The sequence below is a fragment of the Megascapheus bottae genome, chromosome 6 (genome assembly GCF_031878675.1).
Source record: "Megascapheus bottae isolate mThoBot1 chromosome 6, mThoBot2.hap1, whole genome shotgun sequence".
Lineage (NCBI taxonomy): Eukaryota > Metazoa > Chordata > Mammalia > Rodentia > Geomyidae > Megascapheus > Megascapheus bottae.
In genome coordinates, this window is record NC_143514.1 from 38702162 (window position 1) to 38729135 (window position 26974).

General features: G+C 42.2%; 1 protein-coding gene across 1 annotated transcript in view; it reads left to right on the top strand.

The window, feature by feature from the left end:
- The first annotated feature begins 4906 nt into the window (after positions 1 to 4906).
- The window catches only part of Wls (Wnt ligand secretion mediator), a 99687-nt gene continuing 77619 nt past the window's right edge, over positions 4907 to 26974 (top strand). Inside the window, exon 1 of the mRNA XM_090334631.1 lies at positions 4907 to 5380. Coding sequence (XP_090190757.1) covers positions 5275 to 5380 — 106 coding nt within the window. The 5' untranslated portion in view covers positions 4907 to 5274. The remainder of the gene's footprint in view (positions 5381 to 26974) is intronic.

Sequence of the window (26974 nt, forward strand, 5' to 3'; positions counted from 1 at the left end):
TCTGACTGGAGTGCTATGGGGGTACAGGGTGTTGTTGATTATTCACAGAACCACCATCCAGAACACATGTGTTCTCTCCTACTGCCACGCAGTATGGAAAGGAGTATACTAGAAAGCTTACCAGAGAAGAGTTTGTAAGCTTGACAAAATGGGGAGATGGGGAGAGAGTGGAGAGAAGTGTCACAAGAACCTGGGCAGAAGGCAGTCAACTCTGGCTCTTGTTTACTTGCAATAAGAAAGAGAACAAGTTCCCTTTCCATCTATGTTCCAGCATCCATTATCTCAAAGCTTTCAACAGTGGAGGTACTCAAGGTCTCCCCTGCAGCCTCTTTCAGGCCTGGGAAACAACCAGGAGCTGGCGGCTACTTCAAGCTGCTGGCTGCCTCCCACTAGAGGCTTCTGGAAACCTATAAAATGCCTTACCTGCCCTTCCAGGTTGCCTGGGTTCAAAGAGGCAATTTCATAAGAGAGGCTGTAATTAAGGGGTTTATGGTTTGTTTTGTTTTGCTCTCTGGGAACAGAAACCTCCTCCCTGAATAATATTTGTTGAGTGCCCATTCGGTCCTATGTATTATTTACATTCATATTCACAGTAGCCTATGAATTGGATATTTCCATTCTTCTTTTCTCTAAAAATGAGAAAAGTAAGATTCCACAGGTAAGTAGGGTTTTTTTTGTCCCAGTTTATTTACATATGCAGGGAATCATAGATTTGAGATTGAAGAGGCTTGATGTTTAAAATGTATGTATGATGAAAAAGAAAAGGTAGAATGGAGATGTACAGGTGAGAGGGATGTGTAAAATGGCATGGGGCTGGGTGTTATTAGTAAATAATTTACCCAAAGACCAGATAAAAGGACTGAGCTTCCAACCTGGGATTTGAATAGTTTTGATTCATTAGTGTGTGATGGAAGGCATTAGAAAATTGTGTTTCCAAAGGAAATCAGACCATGAGACCATAGAGAAGGAAGGGGCTGGGGAGAGGAATAAAATATGCTAGTGTACACCTAGTGCAAATAAATAGGGGTGATAAGGCACCACATTTCCAGGAGTTACTTTTTAGAACAGACTGCTTCTACAGCAAGATTTACTAAGTGTTGTTTAGAAGGCAGTATCAGATAGTGTCCTTATTCACACCCTTGTTAAGAGACTTAACCTCCAGACTTTAAAAAGAAAAAGCGCTTAAAAATATTCCTACTATGACAACTTTTTAGAGCTGAGCGAGAACTTAGCAGTGATCAGTTTCACTAGTTTCTAGTCCCACTTAATAATTGTCTTCAACGTTCATATTTTACAAGAATACCATGACATAGGCATTGTTATTTTCCTCACATAGATGAGAAACTGAGCCATGAAGGGGATGCGTGAGTATGTAATAGAGTATGATCACCCAAGCAAGGTACAGGGATTCTGGACTCCGTCCTAGGTCCAATTGACTCAACATGCATTTGCTATTCATTGTGTTGCCTCTTTGGTAAATAAAGATCCAGGAGTCACTTTTTTTTTTTTTTGCCAGTCCCAGGGCTTGAACTCAGGGCCTCAGCATTGTCGTTGGGCTTTCTCAAGGCTAGAGCTCTAACAGTTGAGCCACTTCCAGCTCTTTCTATATACAAGGTACCAGGGAATCGAACCTGGGTCTTCATGCATGCTAGGCAGGCACTCTTACCACTAGTCCAAACTCCCGGCCTACGTAGTCACATTTACTATTATCTACACAGATGTAACAAAAATTGCAGCATGTGAAAGCATCCTTTGGCGATTTTAGAGTAGAAATGGTGATATCCTTTCTTGTCATTATTACAACCAACATAGGGGTCATGGCCAATACCTTCGAAACAAAAGACAAATCAACAGGAGACAAGCATACCAAATTTATCTATTCAACCTTGTAGGTGACATGAGAAACTTTAGCTTGAAGATGAAAGACATGGGAAGCTGTTTGGTTTTCTGTTCAGGTTTGAGGAAGCAAGGATAGCTATACAGAAATAAGATCAGACAAAATGGCCATGCGCTGTTGAGACTATACAGAAGTTGTAACATTTCCCATTCCCAGTTGAGCAGGACCTTTCTGGAATGACAGTATTCATTCTTTTTTTTTATATTTTTTATTTTTTTTTTTTGCCTAACTGTAACACATCCAAAATGGGAGAAGGCAGGTTCAATTGATATTTTTACACTTGGCTTTGGGGAAAAAAGGACAAAAGGAAAACAGAAGTGCTGAGAGAACTTGCCCCTGAGGCTGCTTCTAGTCTTCTGGCTCTAAGTACTCAGCGTGTCAAAGCGTTGAGCTTGTTTTCTAAGCCCCAACATAAAGACAGATGTCTTCACTCCACTCCCTTTGGCAATATTGGCAATTGCTGGCAAGTCAGAGCATCGATTCACAATTAGTGTCATCACTGTCTAATAGGACTATGTGCCCTTTTAATGAAAAATGTCATCTTGGTGGAGAACCAGCACTTTACCCCAAGCCTCTCATTTCGGGATCAGGAAGCCAAACTCGAATATAATGCATTGTTTTGTATCACTAATCTATGCTAAAAATGATTTTTCAAAAGATAAATTCAACTATCTAAGCTATTTAGCATGGATCCAGTTTTTGTTTGAAGTACAAAAGAAGAAGAAGGAGGAGGAGGAGGAGGAAGAGAGGAGAAAGGAGAAAGAAGTTCTAATCCAAAGGCATTATTGTTATTCAAATGTGTAGAAATTAGTAGCTTGCTGAGATAAGAATATAGAATGTGGAATTAATATGCCTCAAAGGTAAGAAGAGCTCATCTATTTCTACCCAGTAAACTACCTTGGGGGTGGGAGTAGTCTATATATATCATAAACTTCTGAAAAGGGAAGGAAGGAATAAAGGCAAATGGCCATCCATGGTAATCTTTGTTTGGGGAGCAATTAAGTGTTTCTAACTACTACGATTGACAACTCTACCCGGTTATTCCTTCCTAAGTTCCCAATATTGACCAAAGTATCAGTAATAAATGACCACTTAGTAATTGATCATTTTTCAGTTATAACAACTTGTCTGAGATATCTATGGGAGATGATTTTTATTTAATTTAATTTTTTGGCATTTTGGTATTCTCAATTGCTTAGGAAAGCAACCTTACAGCATATTAAGGGCTCAATAAGTGTTTGATGGAGATACAGGGTTGAATGAATGAGTAGATAAATAGTAACTATAGGCCAGAACTTTGAAAGACAATTAGAAACTAGAGAGATGAGGTTTTATGCACATCTGATTTGGCACTTTTCTAAGGAGTGTCTAGTCTAGTGGGAAAGTAGAAAGGAAGTGTGACTTACATAGCATCTTCTACAGGGGTGATAAGAAGGTTGAGGCACAGTCGTGGAGAGAGTAATTGGAACTTTCCCTTGACAGGATGAGGAACTGGAAGGAGGGAGGCAGCAAGAAACCAGTAAGTGAACAGTGACATAAACTGAGTGTGTTGGGGAGGAGAAAAAGGTGTTTACCAAACCAACTCACTGTTGGGAAATAGAATTTGTATTGGTCAAGTAGACACTTTATGAAACATGGAACAAACAGTTCCAGGAATTTAGGCTTGACCGAATAAAAGTTCTCAAGTCCTCTCTCTCCCCTCCTCCCTTCTTTTTTTTTTTTTTTAAGTTACATGTAAATACAAATACATCTTCACAAAGGGCTGGGAATGTGGCTTAGTGGTAGAGTGCTTGCCTAGCAGGCATGAAGCCCTGGGTTTGATTCCTCAGTATCACATACATAGAAAAAGCTGAAAAGGGTGCTGTAGCTCTAGTGGTACAGCGCTGGCCTGGGGTAGGGTAGGGGGGGAGGAGAGGTAGTACATTGACAGTGCCCAGACTTTGAGTTCGAGCCCCAGGACTGGCAGAAATAAAATGAAATTAAAAAAAAAGTCAACAAACATTGCAACTTATATATAACCCATCTAAACCAACTAAGATCTTTAGGCTTTTGAAATGCAAATTGTGGACTCGTTTTCACAGTGTCTTATTCATTCCACAAAAGTGTATCCAGGACCTTAGTAGGGCTAGAATTTTGTTAGGCGCCGTGGTGTGTGTGTGGTGGGGGGGGGGTGCACAAAGATGTGTACAACTTGGTCCCACCCCCAACCCCGGGATTTTACAGCTTCGTGATGAAAACGAATGTGCACGCCAAGTCTTTGTAACAGCAAAGAGAAAAGGAGTGGATGCAGGATGGCTGGGAGGTCAGCTCTCAGAGGTGGCACGCGGAGACGGGGCACACATTTTACAGGCTGATGTTCGAATCAACTTTCACGCCGTGTTAGAATAGAACACGTTTTCTTTAAGGCAATAGCCCGACTCCAGGCTCGGGAAGCCCACGGGGTGGAGTAGTGCACTGAGGTCCGAGTTGGCTGGCGCGCCGTGTTCCCGGAGGGGCGCGATGGGGGGCGGGGGTGGAAAAGAGAAGGAAAAAGAAAGCCCCGTTACCGAGGAAGCCGAGACTTTTCATCCGTCTTAGACTTAGCATCCATTACATTCCTGGAAAAAACAACAACAACAACAACCCCCCCGAGCCTCTCCCGCCGTGGGGAAGGAGAGCTGCAGCCGCCGGGGCGGGGGCCGTTTCCCAAAGTCTTCGCCCAAGTTGAGAGGCCGGGCGGCGGTCCCCGACGGACTTCAGCAACGGGGAAGGGGGGCCGAGCGCGGGGCTGGGGATCGGGCGGGGGAGGAAGGGGGCGGGTACCCGATTCCACCACCACAACCTCCCCCGAGCCGCCCCAGCTCTTGGCGGGACCAGCCGGAGGCCGGGCGCGGGAGAGCCGATCGCCCCGCGCCAGGCTGGAGCTGGGATCGGCGAACTGGCGGGGCGCGGGGCAGAGGAAGAGCGGGAGGTGGGGAGGGAGGGAGGAAGCGTGAGAGGGAGGGAGGAAGAAAGGGAGGGAGGTGGCGTCATGTGATCCGCTTCCCTGTTCCTTTAAGCGTCCACAGGCGGCGGAGCGGCCACAGTCACAGCTCCGGGCTTTGGGGGGGAAACCCGAGCCGGCTGCGCCGCCGGGGCAAATCAGTGCGGGCGCCCGGATCCCGGCCCCGTCTTCTCCGCGCTCCCGCACGCCTGAAGTTTTTTTTATTATTATTATTTATCATTATTAGTATTATTGCAGTGCCCAGCAAGAAGGCGAGAAAGAATACAGTATTAGGAGGGATAAGGGAGGTGGGGGGAAAAAGCATTCCCGAAAGCATTTATTACTAGGTGAAAAGGGAGGAGGGGGTCCAAAAAAAAAGGTGTGTGTGTGTGTGAGAGTGCGTGTGTGTGCAAACATGGCTGGGGCAATTATAGAAAACATGAGTACCAAGAAGCTGTGCATTGTTGGTGGGATTCTGCTGGTGTTCCAGGTCGTCGCCTTTCTGGTGGGAGGCTTGATTGGTAAGTGCGAGAGCTGCAAACTTTCTCCTTCCTTCCACCCGCTCCCACCCCACCCCCTTTCCTCCCTCTCTCTCTCTCTCTCTCTCTCTCTCTCTCTCTCTCTCTCTCTCTCTCTCTCTCTCTCTCTCTCTCTCTCTCTCTCTCTCTCTCTCTCTCTCTTTCAGGCCCCACTCCCTCTTTGCCTCTCGGGCTACTTGTTACAGTATCACTGCCTTGCTTCTATGATCTAATTAGTCGGGCTATTGTGCTTAAGAAAGCAGAGCTCCATGGGGCTCCGTGGGCACAATCCAGTCTAGTGGCTGGGAGAAGAGGAGGGGGGGAAAAGTTTTGGCCTAGTTTCAGTATCCACTTGAGAGGCTGGAGGGGGGTGGCGGGGGTGGGAATCTTAAGCATGGCGACGGATCGCGCGAGGAAGCAGCGCTGGGTTACAAAGTTGATCGCTCGAGTCCTCTCCACCGCGCCCCCCCTCCACCCCCAGCCGCTCCCCCCCCCACCTCCACCTCCACCTCCACCAGGGCTTTTTTCCCCCCGCGTTTCCCCTCAACCCCCCCCCACCCTTTTCCTCTGCTTTCCCTTCCGATCAGCTCCGGGAAGGCAACGGGATGGACTTTATTAGGAACAACAGAAGAGTCGGGGAACTGCGCCCAGCGCAGCCCCGGGCTGGTGGTAGTAGGCGGCGGGCAACGATCGCCGCCCGTGTAAAATGCCTTCGGTCGTCTCGGCTGGAGCGGGAGGGGGTGGTGGTGAAGGTTTATAGGGGATGGGGGGCGATGCCTCCACCTTGGCGCCCGCGGTTTCCTCCTTGCACACCCAGTCGTCCCGCCCCCCCCCCACCCTCCGCGCGCCCTCTCCACCTCCTCTGCTCCTCCACCCGCTCTTGGCGAGGCTCGGAGCTGTGGGCTGGAAGGTGGACGGGGTGCCGTGGAGGAGGAGAAAGTCCTCGACCTGCCCGGAGGGAAGTTGGAAGCGCTTGTGGGCGAAAAGCCCCCCCCTAACCGGGGGTCTCCCCTCCCCCCACGTTGTCGCGTCCCGGGGAGCCGGGGTGGCGAGGGGGGGACCGGAGCCCGCGTCCTCCCCCGGCGCCTCGTTGGGCGTCCCCTGGCTGCTGCCACAGGTGACAGCTCTCAAGTCGCCCCCCACCCCCCGCGGCGACGGCGCCCGCCGGGCCAGACCTCCCGCGGAGCGCACGTCCCCGACCCCGGCGAGCCCCGCCGGCTTCCGGGTGGGGCCGACCTTCTCCCGCACCGTCCTCGCCCTCCCTCTCACCGCCTCGCCGGCTCCGTGCGTCCTCCGGCCTCTCCCTCGCTCAACGCGCGGCCTCTTTCCCTTTCAAGAGGTGGGACATCCCGGCGCGAACTTCAGCGCCGGCTCCGCGGCGGGAGCGGATGGGAGGCGCTGTCGCCTCACTTCGAGGCTTTGTTAAACTTTGCCGAGTGCACGCAGAGCCGTCCACCCGGGGGGTTATTCTCTCCTCCATCGCGCGCGTCCCTTCGAGGAGCCCTCGTGCGCCACATCCGATCCGGGAGCACATCCCCGGGCGCGGGGCGCGGGGCGCCGCCAGGGCCAGAGCACCGGCTTGGGCACCTGAACCCTGAGCATGGCGTTTTGTCTTCAGATCTGGGTTTGATCGGGGACAAATTAAGAGTCTGGTACTGCAAATCACTGTAACCACGGAGCCAAATTGTTTTAAACAAAGGAGAGTGGGTGAAGCTCCTTTAAGAAAAGGGAACTTGGGGGGGGGAGAGAGAGAGAGAGAGAGAGAGAGAGAGAGAGAGAGAGAGAGAGAGAGAGAGAGAGAGAGAGAGAGAGAGGAGAGAGGGAGAGAGGGAGAGAGGGAGAGAGGGAGAGAGGGAGAGAGGGAGAGAGGGAGAGAGAGAAGAGAAGAGAAGAGAGGGAGAGAGCGCAAAAGAGAGCAGAGTTTTCCAAGCCCCCTGCCCACGCCCCCTGCCCTCAGTGGTGGGCCAAACAGCTTCACACACGCTCACACGCATAGAGACCCATTTGGCTTTTGTGTTCTGAGCTCCTGTTTCACTTTGTACAAATCTCCATGTTTCCCTGTGTTGAATTTTTCCAGGCGGCTGCTAATACCGTCTCTGCTGGGAGAAAGCAGCCTGCGTGTGCCCTCGCAGTGATTATGCAGCGGTTACAATTACACCTCTCGTATCCTTGATGAGCAGTTGCAGTTAGATGCCATTGGATCTTGGTGTGATTTCAGTGGCAGACCATAATTAAAATTTCTTGCACCTTGTGCTTTCAGAATTAAATTGGCCTATTATCCCTGTCTGACCTTCATCCTCTTTGAGGTTTTAGCCGTGAACCATTACACATAGTTTCCTAGTGTGTGTTGGTGCTTTCTCTTTTTCTTTTCTCCAAAGCTCATCTCCTGGGCTTCTTTCTCCATGTCATACGCTTCCGAGGACATTTCTGGGACTATGTGAGTTCTGGAGGGTTACCTGCTTCGGAGAAGGTTTAAGGAATCATAGCTTGCTGGACATGGGAATTATTGTGGGGTCAGAACAGTCGGTTGTTCAAAGCAGGGTTTGTTTAGAGTAAGTAGTGCTGACAGTGTCTCCATAGAACATGGTTCATGATAGCACTGGACAACTTTCCAAAGTCAGTGTAGTGGCATGTCTGAAGGACAGGAATCTAACTTGCTTTAGTTCCAAAAAAGAGAAACTATTGACATGTAATACTTATTGGGGGAATTTGGTTTATCACTTCTGTTAGCTTTCTTCATTCCTTCCTTGTAAAGCCTGCACCTCTAGTTCTGTTCACTTTTGACTGGACTCACACAGACTACATCTTAGCCTTACCTCTTCCACTTGAGATCTTTTTTTCTTACACAAGTGTAGGTTAGTTGGGCATGAGACCCATGGAAATGAATAGTAACAAAAGGTAAGGCATAATGTTCACCCTACACTGAAAAGTAGAAGACACTGAGCAAAGAACAGCTCTTCAGCCAAATGGACTTGGGAAGCAAGCAATTTTGTAGGCTGTCAAGGTGAGCCAGAAAGCCTTGCTATGCTAGGAGTTGGGTGTCCTAGGCACAGAGTCTGTTACATTGTAAACTGACCCATATGTTTCTTTTTGATCAGTTCTTTTTCCCCCTTGAGGAAAGGAAAGGTGGCAAAAATTAGAATTTAAATGGCAAGCCCATTATTGTGAGGGTTCAAGTACCCCACATGTATACTCAGTGAAAAGATTGAACTCCCACAGCGGATGATAGCTGGGATCCAAAGTGATTAAGCAAGGCAATTGACCAATAGGCTGTATCCTCATAGGTAGTTAAAGTCCCCTTCAGGTCTAACTGTGCAATTCTTTAGTACTCATAGAGTACTATATGATGTCTAGCTGTAGCCTTCTAGAATTGATGGGAGAAATTTAACCAGCCCTCAAAGCTAATAGGAGGGGTTGAATTTTGGTTTAGCCAGCCAAATATTCCCTTACTCCTAGGAAGCTTGTTTATTCATTGCTTGCTGTACATGATTTTTTTTTCCTGTGCAAGTGTCTAACCTTTAGAAACCTTTAAAGGGATTTTGCTAAAAGCTCCAAAAGTAGTACTTTGTATGAAAGAACTACTACATACGATAAAATCGGTGGTTTATATTTTACTTTGGTGAACATTTTAAGCCCCTATAAAATTGAGCATGTGATTAAAAAAAAGTTTTCAGAAAGGTTATTAAGTGGTTAGTGTTTAACATTCATTTAAAGATTTAAGACCCTCTGAAGGAAATAAAATATGTTTAAAGATGAATCTTCATCTTCATTCTTCTGAAAAGAAAAAGCCTACAGAACTATTATAAACAATTTGCTTTCATGTTTGATGAATTTAGTTTGTGGAGAGGCAGCTGCAGGCATGGTGGAAGGGGGGAAGGGGGAGCCATGGGCCCTTGAACAACAGGGCAGCCCACTAAAAATCATGAACTTGAATCCCTGCCCATTATATGCAATTTTCTCAGCTTTAAATTAGTCATGTCTGGGGAATATAATGGTTGAAAAAAAAAGGTCACTCTGCCCACCTGTTTTAAAGACTGTTAGGAGTATGAAAATCATAGCTAGCTGAAAGCAAAATTCTGGCATTGTTTTAAACAAACCTATAAATGTTAACAAATCATTTCTTTAAGATCACTGTTTCTCTAAAAAATAATGCTGAGGATATAGTGAGTGTGTATTAGACATGTATGTAGACATATTCATCTTAAATGCTCTCTGGGCTTATCTGCTCCTTTCAAGGACATAGTACATACTATTGTGCTAGTATTGAGGACAAACTATTCATGGTCTTGATTGAGGCTTATTTGTGTAAGCTTTTGTTTCTCTGCTACTGTTTGTTGGGAAGTTGCAGAATATTAACAGATTCAATAAAATTACAGCTAATGACAAGCATTTGCTTCTCAATATATTAAGCTTGATTTGCATTTATTAAGCTTTAGTGTACATTATGATGATGCCATAGTTGTGATCCTGAAGTATTTCAGTAGCTGGTAAGACTCTTTTCAAAGAATAAATGAATTGGTGTTTGGTTTATGTTACTCTACATATTTTTGTATTTGATTCTGCTTTTTTTCTTTTGCAAAATTCCAAATCTGATTAAACTGTGGACATCTTTTTCTCTTTGTTAATGACTAGAGTTATCTAATGTGGATAGCTGTGGATGTGGGGAATATGGAGACTTTACAGGAGTACTGTGAAGTCTTACAAATCTTTCAAGATGATAATATATTATAGTAATTGAAATAATATTATTTGATGCTTAATGAGCAAAACTTCTTGGTTTCTTCTGGTACCTCTCATTTAGCCTTTTTTCTGGAACTTTACCTTTGCCTAATAAAAGTGAGAAATATTTCTTTGAGGTAATAATATCATATGTAGATTTGTGAGGGTTTAAAGTTCCATGTCTATAACCTCTCTGTAGACTTAAAATCTTTCCCATCTGGCTGACATTTTACAATAATTTAACCTTTCTTCTTCTTCTTTTTTAATCCATGTAGACTGAGGGAAAATTCTTAGCTTATCTTCTACATGAAGATGTTTCTGTGGAGATTTAGAATTTGTTGAGATTGTATGAAAGTCCTTCTGCCTAATGTGCAAAGTATTTATTAGGGCTTAACTGTGTACTCAGGAGATCTAGGGGTTAGGAAAGGGATATCTTAGAGCTCAAGTAAATTAAGGGAGCAGTAGGTAAAAAGGAGCCCCACTTAGTCCAGTTGATTAAAATATTTCCTATAATGAGGCTACCTAGAACACGGACAATTGTCACATACTTATTGGGAATTGAAATTAGAAGCCCTCCTTACCATCAAATCGATATGCTAATATTTCACGTGAACATAACTACATGAATAAAATAGCAATGTTAAACATATATTGAATATGTAGTCCAAGCCAGATCTTGCATAATTTTAACCCACAAAAGCCTCATCAAATTGGTATGTTTTAGTCAGAGTGGAAGGTGGGATTAAATTCCCATCAACCTGGCATCAAAGCCAGAATCATCTACCATTAAGTGACTGCCAAATCTTTACTTTCAGGTGTGAATAGAAATGGTTTAAATACAGAGAGACCTAACAAGGAATCCTAACAGTGCAGCCCATTTCTTAGTTTTAATTATCAGGAACGTATAAGAAGGAAAAATAATACCCAGTTTGATAATAAAGAGAGTAGAGCTGTAGATTCCAAAGCAAAACCTTGCCAAGGTTAAGAGAGGATGGATACTTGGGGCCGGGAGTTTGGCCTAGTGGTTAAAGTGCTTGCCTAGCATGCATGAAGACCCGGGTTCGATTCCTCAGTACCACATACAGAAAAAAAAGCCAGAAGTGGTGCGGAGGCTCAAGTGGTAGAGCTCTAGCCTTGAGAAAGTCCAAGGACAGTGCTCAGGCCCTGAGCTGAAGCCCAGGACTGGCCAAAAAAAAAAAAGAGGATGGATACTTTCTGAGAACTTTGCAGATGCCAGTCAACCAGTTTCCTACAAGTTCTAACGAGTCCTCAGGATTGTGTGAATCATCCAAGTGTCTGAGCAGCTAAGTTCATTAACCAGAACGTCTTTGAGATTCTGCTACTTTAAGGAAGATTATGCTGTTTTGTTTTCCCTGGCTAGTGGTTTCACATACTTATGTAGTTGCATAGTAAGTCTGGACTTTTTCAAAGGGAGGGGAGAGGTCATCAATCGAGATCAGAGAAGATTTTCTAGAGTGTAGATGGCTAGTGATTCCAAAAACAGTGGAGGAAAGAGCCATGTTGACAGTTGAAAATTCCCTTCCCCTAAAGACAGTTTTTGCCTATGTTCACATCCATGTACAACAATGAATGGCTCCAAGAACAGTCTGACACCATTTTAGGGACATTTTTTTCACTGGAAAAGCAAAGTGTTGTCTATTAAAAGGTTTGCAGCTCTTGATTTTGGTGGACACTCTTCAGAGATAGAGTAGAAAGTGGGGGAGTGTCAAGATATGATATGATCACACCTATTTCATTTATTCATGTCTTCTTTGAGATTTTGTGATTGTCCCTTAAATTGATCAATGAGTCAGGTACAGACAGTTCCCAAACAAATTATCTGTGTCCAACAGTGAGTGGGGAGCAGAGAGTAGGTCTGAAGGCATTGAAATTTTTAAACTTGAGGATACAGACTGTTTTCTGGCTTTCCTTTGTCATAAAGGACTGCACTTTAAAAACTGATAAATTGCAGAAAAGAGGAATTCTCTGGAATTTATAATAAATTGCCATGTTCTTTAACATTTTAATACACTTTACAGACGCTTTACCCAACCACCAGATTCACAAGGAAATGAAATAAAATGTTCAACATAGTATGATTATTCCTTTTTTTTTCTTTCCTTTTCCCACTATGGAAACTGTTTCACATGTGTTGTCAGTTAACGCTCATAACATTCTAGAGAATTCATCTTGGTTACATTTTCCACCTTCCAGATGAATCTCAGGCTCCCTTAAGAAAACTTTTCTGAGGTGACAGAGATACTAAATAAGAGGGATAATACTCAAACCCTTGATCCTTGATTGAATCTTAAGCCATGCCCTTAATACCTAATGCTGCTTTCCTCCCATTGTACCTTCCATTTCTATGGAGCACAAAGGAGTGAGGGCAATGAAACTGATTCTACAGAGATTAAATAGGAGATGAAAGCTCAGTCTTTCCTTTTCTGCTTCTACCCCTTCCCATTACTACAGGGCTTCTGATCATTGACCTAGTTACTTCCTAAACAAACAATCCCAACTCCTAATACACAATAACTCCTTAAACCAGCCATTGTTAATGTTGGTAAGTGCTTGCAGGCCTTGCTAGGGAGGGCTGGCCTATGAAAATTACATGCCAACTCTTTTCAAAGAGCAAAGGATAGCTTACATTGGCATGGGAAACTTGCAACAAAATGATTTACCCACAGAATTCTCCTTAGATTTAGTCTACACAATATGTCCTCAATGGAGGAGAAAAGGCAGGGAAATGTGGATGTGGAAGATGTCAGTGGAAAAAGAAAATGAAGGTCTTTAATATCTATGGGACAATGTCTTCTGAACTAATCTCAGGGGGTGAGATGTCACACAATTCCCACAACCTGAGCTACCATCTCCATCTCCTATGCTTATTTCAGTCCTGGGTCTCCATGTACCATTTTCTGCTTTTTTTTCTCTCCTATCATATTAAAGTTTCTGACGAAGAAATGTGTTTTTGGCTACTGCTTTTATTTTGTCGCCCCTCCCCTCCTTTTGGCACAGTCCTAATAACTTCTGGTTAATTCCCTGGATTAACTTGGAGGCTTTTTCCATGGATACACATTTCCAAGAATGCAGAAGAAATAGAAACGTACAAATCATTAGTTCGTATGTGTGTGTGTGTGTGTGTGTGTGTGTACACGCACACGCTCACGTGTGCATACACACACACTAATGGTGGGGCTTGAGTCTAGGTGTTGTCTTTACTTTTTTTTTTGATAAAGGCTAGTGCTCTACTATTTGAGTCACAGCTCCATGTCTGAATTTTTGGTGATTAATTGGACATAAGAGTCTCCCAAACTTTCGTGCCTGGTCTGGCTCTACCTTCGAGCCATGATCCTCAGAATTTGGCCTTGTGAATGGATGGAACTATTATAGGAGTGAATCACCAGCACCCAGCTACTACATTTCTTTTTAGCAAAGCATTATGATAACTTTTTAGAAAGAAGGTAGTTTGTCTGAAGACAGTGGCTTACTTTAATTTTCCTCCCTAAATGAATAAGGCCAAGCTCGTGAAAGCTTATTGTATAACTAGTTCACTTCTATCTTAATCCTGGCTGATCTTTCCCAAAGAGAGCTTTCAGTCCCCAAACAGAACCATGTCCTGAAGAGAAACTTAGCTTGGACTCTGCAGACCAGGAGTGGATTGGGTGGTCTCAAGTCACAAAAACTCTCGATTTCCATCCTTAACGGTGGGTTCGAGCCCTCCCACTTCATGGAAGGGATTAGATATTCCTGAATCCACTCTTGAGGATTGTGGTACCTGTAGTTCTTGTGGAGCCAAGCCTTTCAGAGATATAAATTCCAAAGAACTTTTCTCTGATACTACCTCTTCCTCCTCCTTTTCTTCCTGCTCCTCCTCCTCCTCATTCTCCTCCTCCTCCTTCTATTATGGGGCTTAAACTCATGGCAGGGGCACTGTCCCTGAGCTTTATGCTCGAGGCTATCACTCTACACTTTGACCCACTTTTGTACTTTGTTTGTTTTTGAGTGGTTAATTGAAGGTAATAGTCCACAGAGACTTTTCTGTACAGACTGTCTTTAAACCATGATCCTCCGACCTCATCCTCCTGAGTAGCTAGGATTACAGGTGTGAACCATCAGTACGCCCGGCAATCCTGCATTCTTAATCCCATATCCATCTCTCTACCTTTCTTAATCCCCTGCTTTAGGTCATGGACTTGTTTATCCATTCTTTCCTTCTTTGGGTCACCACTACTTCCCCAAATTCATGATCCTTGACTGAATCTTCAGCCAGGCTCTTAATAACCTAACATTTTTTTTCCTCCCATTGTTTTTGGATTTCTATGGGAAACAAAAACTGACTCTTCACAGATTAAATAGGAGATAAAAGCTTTATCTTCTATTTTCTGCTTCTTTCTCTTCCCCATTACTACATGGTTAAGCCATGGAGTCAGAAGTGGGAATGACTCAGTGCCTGATTAAGTGTGGGCTGAAAATTCTGGGAGGTTGTCCTGCTTTCTTCTACTAATGTCTTGTGCTGTTCTCTAGATCCACATTTATCGGTTGGGACAATTTGTCCACTGATAAATGATGCAACTTACAGTCATGAGAGTGTGGTCACATGAAGGCAAAGGGGTGAAAAGTGGATTAAAAAAATCTCCATCCACAGTAAGAATGTGCAGGATTCTGGGGTGTCTGGCATAAAAACACATTCCTCATGCCTTACTAGTCTCCACTTTGGAGGTATCAATACATCACAGTCTCACAAACAGTTGGTTCCACCGTGAAGCTGGGTGTTTGTTTCATCAGTTCCCATGAGTGTAGCTGTGAGTCCAGTCTGTGTACACTTTGATGTACATAATTGAGTGGAAGCTGTGGAATTTTCTCCAAATTATAAAGACAAAAGGGCCTCAGAGGCCATTTTGTTTTCCCTCATTTTAAAAGGAATCAGTTCGCATAATTAGAAGCAGAGCCATGGCCTGGACTGAGGTCCCAATGCCAGCCAGTGCTGCAGAGGTTCATCTTCTGAGTTGCAGCAACATCATCTGCTTTCTGTCTGAGGTTCCCATGGAATCCAAGTACAGCTAGTTCCTACCTTGTGCTTCTTACAATTTCATGGACTTTTCTGTGACTGTACTTGAAAATACAAAGGCCCCATCGTCTCTAGCTTGACTTTGCATATCTAATCATCCTTAATTGATGGTACAGGAGAAGTACAGAAACATATTTCTCGTATTTTTAGAAAACACAATGGACAAGACAAATAAGCAAAAAAAACAAACCCTGAATTCCTTTTTTGCTCGCTGATGGGTGTGGCACATTCCCTTCCTTCTGCTGGGGGAAAATGTAATTTTTAAATTCTTTAAAGACAAAAAACTATAACAACAAACTAACAAACCTAATGTACACTATGTTCCTTACTTATTCAACCCAACCCTTTGTGTTTTAAGATTTTATTCATCTGAGGCTTTCACTATAAATATCCATGGCTGTTGTGCATTCTGAGGATGTTTGTGGCAGGCTTAATTTGTGAAGTTAAATCATCTTAATGGACAGTCCTGTGGTCTCGTATTGTGAGGGGTCTGATTTGTATACAGAATAAGCCAGAGGTGTTCATTGGCAGGTCCGTCACACTTCTAACCGTAGGAGGCTGAGATCTGAAGATCGTGGTTCCAAGTCAGCCCAGGAAGGAAAGTTCAGGCATAAGATTCTTTATCTCTAACCACCAAAAAGCCTGAAGTACATCTGTGGCTCAAGTGGTCAAGGGCTAACCTCGAGCAAAATCAGATCAGGGACAGGCAACACCTAGATCATGAGTTCAAGCCCAAGAACAGGCACAAGAGAGAGAGAGAGAGAGAGAGAGAGAGAGAGAGAGAGAGAGAATAAGCCACAGAGTCTGTCGCCCTTTGTCTCTGCCGTTTCTTCACCAAAGAAAATTCATACTGCAGAAAATGATGAGGGCTCTTGCTTTGGTGGCTGACAAGCATATTTCTGTGATTTTGAGGTACATGTTTTATGCTATAAATTGTTTTGCCTCTCTTTTATTTTTGTTGAAACCAAGCAGCTGCAAAGCATTGCATTTTTCTGTGCCATCTAATTTATCTGAACTAGATCTGGACTTTTAAGCCTCTGTTTAGCATGCTAGCCTTCAGGTGATCACAATCATATTTAATTAAATCCAGCCATGGCTCAAGGAAGACCAGGCATTTTTGAGATGCAGTTCCTTTTACTCTGGTTCTTATATATTTTATCTGCTCTCATTTAGGCTATAACTCACCCAAGAGTGGAATGTCTCCAGTGTGGAAAAGACACATCCCCACATTCCTTTCTTTTCGCTTTTGTCTGGAGCTAGTTCTGGCTTGTGAGAACTGGGCTCCTGCTTTTGCTCCAGCATGCCTGAGCTAAGGAGGTTGTAGATAAGATTTTTGCTGAGGTTTTTGAACAATCCGCCCCTAGAGCCATGCTGTCAGTCAAGAAGGGGGCAGGGGGTCTTAGCTGCCACCAGCACCTGTGGGACCTTAGGCGTCCTTGTATTTACTCCTCCCTCTGATTTTATAGAATTTACCCACCCACCCCTAGCATGTCAGCATTGAATCCATGGCTGTGTTCTTTAGACATGCCTAAACAGAACAGAGTTTCACTCTATGAGAACATGCAGTTTCTGGGTAATAGCTGATGAAAGGAAGAAAAAAAAAACCTCAATAATTTAGATAATTAAAAAAAACTAAAAGGGCACTAGGGTCATCTTTTAATATATATATTTTGTTTATGTTTTAGATCCAAAGAATTCTTCCATTACCCTTTCTTCCCATTCTACCCACTTGTTGAATGTTGGCGCAGTTTAGGAAAAGCATGTATGTGATAGAAAGAAAGAGAGAGAGAGAGAGAGAGAGAGAGAGAGAGAGAGAGAGAGAGAGAGAGAGAGAGAGAGAGAAAGAAAAAAAGAAAGAAAGAGAAACAGAGAGAGAGAGAGAGAAAGGAGAAAGAGAAAGAAAAGAAAGGAAAAGAGAAGCCAGAGGGGTTAATATGTCCAAGGTTCAGTAATCATTCTGGATTAGTACTTGGGTGAGATGCCCATCAAATTCTGTCCTGGGAAATCATTAGCTCTTCCCACTAAGCAGAACTGTTAATCGTAATTTTGAAAGGTACTTGTTGCTGTCTTGGGCTTAGTATAGGATTTCTGAGAAACAGTCCCTGCATGGAACAATGGGGAGCTGAATGTGTTCTATCTGATGGCTGTTATTCATCGAGTAACTCACTAATCCTTCCATTCAAAGTGATCAGATTTCTAGCTACAAGAATGTAGCTCTGTTAATGGTGGCGATCATTTATATACTGTGAGCCTCAGGTTTTTCATTAAAAAAACTTCTGCTTTAGTCTGCCACTGGTGGCTCACACCTGTAATCCTACCTAGTCAGGAGGCTGAGATCTAAGGGTTAAGGTTTTTACCCAGCCTAGAGGGCCAGTTCCCTAACTAGATGCTACCTTGAGTAACATATTACTTGAAAGTATATTCTTTGGAGACAGCCTGGTCTTGTCAGACTCATGGCAGCTAATTTCTGCCTCATAATGGATTAGATAGAATTATAAGCCAAAAAATTGGCTAATGGTATAGTTTATGCTAACCAGTAGCATATCCTATTTGGCAAGTTATAGTGACTGATTACTTTTTGGTTGTATTGGTAGTCTTTTTCACATTTAATTGGAATCTTAAATTTTGGCTTTGAAAACTCTGAGTCAGTGAGCATGAATCTTCATAGCACAAATAATCCCAGATAACAAGACTTTTAAATAGATTATCGCTCATTATGTAGAAGAGACCTATTCCGTCTCAGTGTGGTATGGAGTGAGTGAATTGCACTTATTCTGTTTCCCATGATAATATTGGAGTCAGCCTCCACTGGGACATTTTTTTTCCTTCTAAATATAAAATCCATGAAAAAGGCCTTTGAATATAAAACTGTGAAGGAAAGAATACCAATAATCTTCTGTTTATAACATATTAGCTATTGAAATCGAAGCTAGAATTACAATATTGTGTCATCAGAAATGTAAGCAAAGCTGGAGGCAGTGGCTCGTGCCTGTAATCCTAGCTACTCAGGAGGCTGAGATCTAAGGATCAAAGTTCAAAGCCATCCCAGGCACAAAAGGACCTGAGACTCTTATATCCAATTAACCTCTAGAAAAAACTGGAAGTGGGGCTTGGCTCAAGAGTAGGGCGATAGCCTTGAGCTGTAAGAGCTCAGGGACAGTGCTCAGATGGAGTTCAAGCCCCATGGCCCACAAAAGAAAAGGAAAAAAAAGAAATGATAAGCAAAAGTATTGATTAAGATAAAATGATAAGCTAGATGGCAAGAAAAGTGTTCTAAAATTTACTCACCCTTCTCTGTAGTTGTTACCTCAGCACTGTGCAGTGTGGGGACACAGTTTATTATATTGTGGAAGAATGTCTTTTATAGATAGCTGCCCTGCATTTTGAAGCTAGACATAGCTAAAAATGATTCACCATTAACATCTGCCCTGAATTTTGCAATGTTACATTCCAGGCTATGCTTTCATCATTTTAATGAAGAAAAGGTTCTTAGTTTTGACTTGAACATAAACAGTGGTGTTATCTTCATAGCATGTATGTTTTACATATGTCCTATTTTAAGAATGGGAAAAGGGCCCTCTGCTATATTTTGAAAACTGAGGCCCAGGAAAAGTTTGATGATAGAATAGCATTTGAACCCAGTTTCCTGACAGTGGAGGATTTCACCCCTTCCACTTCCTGCTGTGCTGATTGTTACTGTCTGGTCTGCATGTTTTGATCTTCCTGTGGTCATGAAGGCAGAGAACCCACTGGCTGCTTCTCTATCACGCTTAATAGAGTTTAGGGGGAGACAGGAAACGCATACTGGTGAGCATTATTTCCAAATTTTGAATATTCACATGGAGATAGTGGAATTACATGGTGTATTGTTTTTGTTTTTGTTTTTCTTGCTCCTTGAGGGTTATTTTGAAGAGGTTTATTTCAGAAGGCCTTATAGTTTTTCTACAAGGATGGTAAATTCATCTTTCTAAGTTTCCTTCCTTTCCAAGAAACTTGAAGATTTATTTACAGTTCTTAGAGACCAATAATGTACCTATGACATCAGCTTTTATAAATACCCTGAGCAAGAAGACATCATTCACGCAAATAACCACCCTTGCATTTCACATTTGTTCAGCTTGCAGATCTCATGGGTGGTAATGCATTCCTCGACATATTTCTCCCGGTTCCTAAATGGGACTGAAACCACACGTGTATTAAATTTGTGCCTACAAATGAAGAATCTTGCCAATACAATCAGAAAAAGGTGTGAGGCTGCCACAGTATTAGGAAGCACATGTTCAAGCAAAAGTGAAGGAGAAAGCAGCACAAAAGCTGTACTCAGTCATACATTCCAGTCAGGATGGAGAACAGAGTAAGGGGACAATCTACCACCATTTGGTCACCATGTCATCATTCATTCCTGTTTATTAAAGTAATGCTCTCCTCCCTTTCCTCATTCTCATTCTTTATTCCTCTTATTTGTTTCCTCCTCCTTCTTCTTTCTCTTCTTTTTTTTTTTTATTGTTATGGACCTACCATTGCCCAAAGAAGTGGATAAATCCTCTGGAAATGGACATTCACCCTGATAAATATGAGCAAAAGCTTTGGGACAGAAAGACCTGATTCATACGCTGGCTATTCCATCTGCTGGTTGTGCAGCCTTAAGTGACTATTTTAATCTAAGAGTCTAAGCATACTCATTTCCCAAGAGAGTAAATTAGGAGTCATATTAGTTATAATACTTAACTCATGATGGAGTGATGAGGATTAGAAGAGATAATATATAAAAAGATCTTAGTACAATGCCTGGCAAACTGTAAACTCTTAGAATATGACAGGGACTTTTTTATTTTTGTCTCAGGCTTTTGAGTACCTAGGATTACAGATATAAGCCAGTGGTACCCAGCTTTGAAAGGGGCTTTAATTTTTTTCTAAAATCTCATTCTTTTCATTCAGGAATAAGTTTGTAGAGGTAGATTGCCCAGGGTCATTTGGAGGGTGGTGTTTAAAGTTCCTTTCTGCTGCTGTTCATGTTGCCTTAAGGCAAGGAGATGTGGTTTATTTCTGTACCAAAGTCAGACAGAAGATTGTTTGTTTGGGTTCAAGATTCAGTGACTAGAATTATGCATTTTTCAACATCTCTATCTATAATTTGAAGCTGGTGTAGCGATTCATGTCTGTAATCCCAGCAGTCCTGAAACAGGAGGAGGGGGGGTCATGTATACAAGGCCAGCCCGGGCTATGCAGAAGACCCTGTCTCAAAGCAAAAAAAAAGCTGGGTGTGGTGGCTGATACCTGTAATTGTAGCTATTCCAGAGGCTGATATCTGAGCTAGCCAAGAAAGAAAGTCTGCAAGACTCTTATCTCTGATTAAGCACCAGAAAGACAAAAATGGAGATGTGGCTCAAGTGGTAGAGCTCTAGTTTGGAGAAAAAACAAAAACCAAAAAGCCCCAAGACCAAAGCCAGGCCTCAAGTTCAAACCATAGGGTCATCATAGAATAAAACAACAATAACAACAATTTTTGAACAAGAATACAATAATATTTAAAAATTCAAAACCAAAAAATAGAAAAAAGACAACATTCCAATTCGGTTAAATTTTTATTCCTTCACCTTCCTTTGAGTGAATAGTTTGGATTTTGTATAAATGAAATAAGAAAGCCTTGCTTATCAGAAGCTCAGAAGTGTATAGCTAATGTGGCTTCTGCCAGGTGTGTGTTTACTTTGGAAACTAAGCAGTCAATTCCTTCTCTCTTCCTTCTAAGCTCTTCTCTACTACTTAACTCAAGATTGCTGTTGAACCATTGAACCATGGGAAATTCATTTTCAAAATCTGCTTAATTGCTGTGAGACTTTTAATTTGTTCTGGATGATGGTGCTAATGTCTGGGAACTGGGACTGAAGCCCTCCAAAGTTGTTAATTTAATCAACCGCTGTGCCCTTGCCTTGCCTAATGAAGGGGGCAACCAGATCTCTCTCACAAAGAGACTGAGGCCTTCCTGACCACCTTGTCAAAGATGAATGAGAGAGGCCCCACAGTTAGGTGGAACACTTGGGGGAAATTACCAGGGTGTCAATATACATTAGCTAAAGTCCATATAATTTATTCAGTAGATATTATATAGTACCGTATAAGGCAGGGTTTGTGTGTGTGAGTGTGTGTGTGTGTGTGTGTGTGTGTGTGTGTGTGTGTGTGCATGTGTGCACATGTGCTCACATCTGTTAATTGACAAAGTCCTTGAATCAGTGAGGTTCTGTTGTGGCTTTGTCTGTAATCTGTAAGATCATAAACATCACCCCCAGACTATTGAGATTGCCGTTAACCATTGACGTGTTCCATGGCGAGACTGGTGAAAGCTTGCTCTGTCCTCATGATAAATTAGCTTGTTTATTCCTCTTCTGCTTATTTCTATCCTGCTGTTGGTTAGTGTAATGAAGCAGAAGTGCATTGTGTGTGTTCATTGGGTAGGGATTCCCTGGCACCAAAGGGGGTAATTGAGTAGAAAGGCGGAATGCTGTTGGTGCATGGGAGAAGTTAACACCACATGAGGTCACCAGGCTTCAAGCTTTAATCAATGTGGACACAATGCAATTGAGATTTTGAAAAGGGTTTGTTTATAGTGTGAGAGTAAGGGTCAGTAGTTAATTTGAAATGCTGTAGGTGTGTTTTCCTTGAACTAAGAAGGTACAGAGCATGTGTCATAGAGGACTGTAAATATCCTCAAGGGAGGGACGTAATTGGGGCACAGATTGAAGAAGGGCATTGAAGAACACTAGTGTACTTATCATTATCAACCCATCCATGTTTTCTTTAAAATTTTAACATTCTTGAAAATGAGTTAGCTATACAAGAAACTGTGTGTAAATTCATGGTGCAGATACTCAGCCTTAAAAGAAGCTTTTTGTGTGTTTGGATTTCTTTAGTTATTGCAGGAATTTCATTTGGGAAACTACTTAGAGCACAAACAAGAACCATTGTGTGTTAACCCTAAGGAATTCTTATTTAAAGATTTTTGGGGAGGGAGTGTTAGTATTGGTTTGAACTCAGGGCCCCATACAACTGCTACGATTTTATGCTCAAGGCTGGTACATGACCACTTGAGCCATACCTGCACTTTCAGCTTTTCTGCTGGTTAATTGCAGGCAAGAGTCTCATGGATGTTTCTGCCTGGGATAGCTTGAATTTGTGATCTTCATATCTCAGCCTCCTGAGTAGCTGGGATTACAGGCGTGAGCCTCTGGTACCCAGCACTTTCAGAAATTTACATCTTCTTGGGTTTTAACTGTTCAGACTTGAATGAGACAGTATGAAGGTCATGAATCCTATATTTTGTTTCTAGTGTGCCCTTCCTTCGTTTTAGGGTTCCAGTTTATGCCAGGTATATCTGTCTTCTTTCTTCAATCAGCTTTGTCATTTCCCTGCATTATTTCATTCAAAATCCATAAATGCCATGATTTTATAATCAGCTCTTCTGCGGAAGTGAAACTTTTTAAGTGAACATCTGTCCCTTAGAAACAACTGCATGAAAAGCAAGGAAGGTCTTAGAGGAGCTAAAAGATTGCCATGAACTCCCAGAAGCTTTCTGAAGTGTATGTTAAGTCTGTTCAATGCATTTGATAGTCCTCATGTTTGTGTAGTGCTTTTATCCTCCACACTTGATCTTTCCAACAATGTCAAGAGACAGGTCCAGTCTACTAGGAATGTACTAATTCTGTGAGAGGAGTCAGTAAATTTGTGACCGGAAACAACTTGGAGATTTGGCAGATCACTTGCTACCTGGTGACAGGTTGAAGAGCAAGAATAAAGCTTTTGATGTGGCTGGGTGTGTTGTTTGTTTGATTTGAGACAGATCTCACTATATAATCCAGGCTGAACTTGAAATAGGTAGCCCAAGGCTGGCACAAGAACTCTTCATCCTCCTGCTTTTACCTCCTGTGTGCTGGAAGTATAGGTTTATGCTATCATACCTGGTTTGTAGTGGTGTGTATATATAGGTACATAGGTGTATATATATTTCACAGAAGTTTCAGAAGCCCTTGTACTTTAGGCAAACATTATTTTTTGGAGGGGAAAGGCTTGAACTTGGGGCCCAGTTGCTGTTCCTTACATTTTTGTTCAAGGCTAGTACTCTACCACTTGAGCCACAACTTCACCTTTTGCTTTTCCGCTGATAATTTGGAGATGAGCATTTCAGAGACTTTTCTGCCTGCCTGGCTTCCAAACACAATCTTCAGGTTTTGGCCTCTGGAGAAACTGCAATTATAGTGTGTCATTGACATCTGGCATGACCATCACTTTTTCAGCTATCTTCTCAGTAAAGTAAATGCCACCTATGATTCTTTTATTTTTTTTTTTTTACATTACTCCATTCACCTGCTTCCTTGAACAATTTTTGAGTATATCTTCATATATTTGTCTAATTCATTGTAGCCTGCTGGGTTTCCAGTTGGGTTACTCTTTCCCTGGGCAGAATCCAGGGCTTGAGAAAATTTAGTAAATCTTAAAGGAAGGAGCTGGAGAATATCTACGGCATAAAGGTGAAACTGGTTTATGAGTTCATGAAGGATACTATTGTATAGTCAATCATCACTGTATTAATTCTGTGGAATGCTTTTCTTATTTAAGCTATGCCAATGTATAGACACTGAAAAGCTGTTTATGGTGTTAGTATACTCTTGCACAGTAAGGACTTCATAATTAAATTGTTCAGTCTCCTTTGGTTGGATTTTCATAACATTGGCAGTTTGGGGAATATTATTATAAAGGGGGAAATTCATTGTAGTTAAGTTCTTTATTACAATGTTAGTTATTTTATTAGGAATTTCACTACTGTTAATTCAACTGTAAATATTTAATGACTGGTGATAATATCATAGAACCCATTAGCCAAGTCTACAAGTGTACCTTTCCTTGTACCTTGTAATGGAACAAGTATTCTATAAAAAATTAAAAATAAAATATGTAAGCTTTTCCTAACCAAATGTGTATGTGTATGCATGTACATGTGTTTAGGGACCACTGCTGAGTAGCAAGTAATCAGGGAAGATTATTACTAATAATTCCTGGAACTTTGCCAGGTTGCTGACTTTGAAACAATGCTCGTTCCATCATGTAATCCTGCTAGGATGGATGACTGTGGGAAATGGCTGGCAACATGTCTCAGCAGCAGAAATGAGCTGAAAAAGATAGAAGAGAAGCTTTAATGACTGCCCTAACTGAAGAGCATTTCTAAGGATGGTTGGGAAACTTCATCAGACATTATCATGACTCTTAAGGGATATCTTTAGGACAGCCAGAAGTCTGTGAGGCAGAACAGGCAATGAGCCAGCTCATGTTACTACAGTTTCTGAACTTGGTAGCTGTGGAATGCAGAAGGCCTGCACACATGGATTGTACTTTCAAGCAACTTGAATTTGATTAGGAACACAAGGTGAAATCATGTCTTATTAAGGGCTGGGATGATTGCTGTAGTCCATGAGTTCCAACCATGCTTTACATCAACCAAAAATATCTATTTTTTTTTTGCCAGTCCTGGGCTTCAGCTCAGGGCCTGAGCACTGTCCTTGGACTTTCTCAAGGTTAGAGCTCTACCACTTGAGCCTCAGCACCACTTCTGGATTTTTTCTATGTATGTGGTACCGAGGAATCGAACCTGGGTCTTCGTGCATGCTAGGCAAGCACTTTAACCACTAGGCCAAACTCCCGGCCCCAAATATCTATTTCTTATTCCTTTAAAGCTGAGGGTGAATATTTGAAGCACTAAGATATATGTGATCTAAGGCATGATTCATATCATTCATGACATTCATTTGACAATGAATGCAATAGAAGCTGTTTGTAAAATAGGAAGAAATCTGGCTCTTCTGCCATTTGCCTCATCCAATCCCTAATGCTCTCTGGCTTTACTTTTTGCTGGTGGACCTAGTAATGGTTTTCCTTAAAAGGCACGTGTTTCCTCAAAACCAAATATGTCGGCCTTATACACCCATTTCTCTTCTTTCTTTCTTGTTAAAAGCAATACAGCAAGTCCTTAGAGTCTTCCAGTTCTCTACAGATCAGAAACAATTTGGAAGATAATGCAGATATATCTTAATAGGCACAGTGATGCATGCCTGTGTTCTCAGCACTTGGAAAGTAAGGGAGGCAGGAGGTTCATAAGTTGAGAGCTGTAACAGACTATAGAACTAATCCTAGCTGCACAGGAAGACCCTGTCACAAAAATACACTTAAAATAGGTCTATTTTATCACTTTGTCCAAAAGTGAATCTGCTCATCTGTTGTGCTATGGAAGAGAAGCACCAAATCATCGTGATTTCAGTTAGGAAATCTGCTTGTTAACTATGAGACTCAAGCTTGCTTCTACTGCCTATAACCAACTATAGATATCTAGGTTTGGGGAAGACACTCTCATGTTTTGTAATGAACCAAAGGCAGATAAAGATGGAACAATTTTAGAGGAGTAGATAAGTAGGACAGACATAAAAATGAATAAACAGCAGTATCAGAGGCAAGGATTTACTTATGTTATGTGAGCACATGCTAAGTGTTTTATCTCAATGCCCTGAGCTGGGTGAAACTAGACTGTCTAATTTGCTTGTTTTTATATTTGTACTAAAGAAATGTAAGAATCCTTAAAGCAAAACACTAGTTTGGATTTCCTTAACATATTCATTGTAGTTTCTTTAAAAAAAAAAAAAGTTTGGGAAGCAAAATCTGGAGGTGACTGTAAATTGACCAGAAAGTTCACAAGTCCCAGTAAGGACTGGGCATTGTGTTAGCTATTGTGGGCAAATCCATTCAGCTTAGGGCCTCTGGTCTGTATTTCTTTTTGTGAACTCTTCTGCCGAATGTCCCTATCATCCTTTGTCAGATGAGGTCCTGTTCGTTCTGTCTGCTTTCACAACATAAATGTTTTAGGAACTCTCCACAGACTGGCTGGATTGTCTGTTTGGGCTGTGAACAGATTGCGTGGGTGATGAGACAAGTAGGAAAAGACTCAGCAGTCAAAAAGGGGGCTAAGGAAACCTCTTTTTGTCTCTCTCAGAATGAAGCGTAGACACAAAGGGAACTTCGTTAATCATGCCTCCTTTGTAATCAGAATGGGGAGGTACTTAAAAAAAAAAAAAAGAACCCACTGCTATTTGGTCCACTGTCTCGTCTGAGTTAAACCAACTGTGCAATAACTAATCGAGGGGTTAAAAATTTCCCAGAGGCAGCCAGGCAGAATCAACTTGCAAAGAAGTTGGTTAATAGTAACGGTGCTGGCCTGCTAAGTAACCTACCCTTCCTTATTCAAGATCTAATCGTCAACTTAAACTTAGATGGAAATTTTATGAATGGTGAGTCTGGTCCACGAGACCGGAGTGTTCTGGTAATTTCAATCACTTTGAACTAAGTGCCTCAAACAAGTGCGGAATGAAAATTCAGGTCACTCAATTTACTTGGCAACCTTGGGCAACCTGCTTCATCTTTCTGTACTTGCTTTCTTAGAAATCAAAGGAAGATAATGACCTTTGGTGCCCACTTAATGGCTGTTGTATAAAATAATGAGACTGTAAATGCTTTGAATGCTCTGGAGATGAAGAGATAGAGAAAACTCTCTTAAGTATTCATATTTAACATGGCAAGATATATATATATATATATATGTACATATTTTTTTTAAGTCTGTGATTCTTCCAATTACTCTTTTCCAAGGGTGTTTTTTTGTGCCTTGTGAGATGTAACAATTTAATTTTCTGTTACAGGCCTATAAATTTGTAATGTGATTGGTTTTCTGTTTTTTTGTTTTGGGTTGTTATTGCTGTTTTTCATTTTTTGAT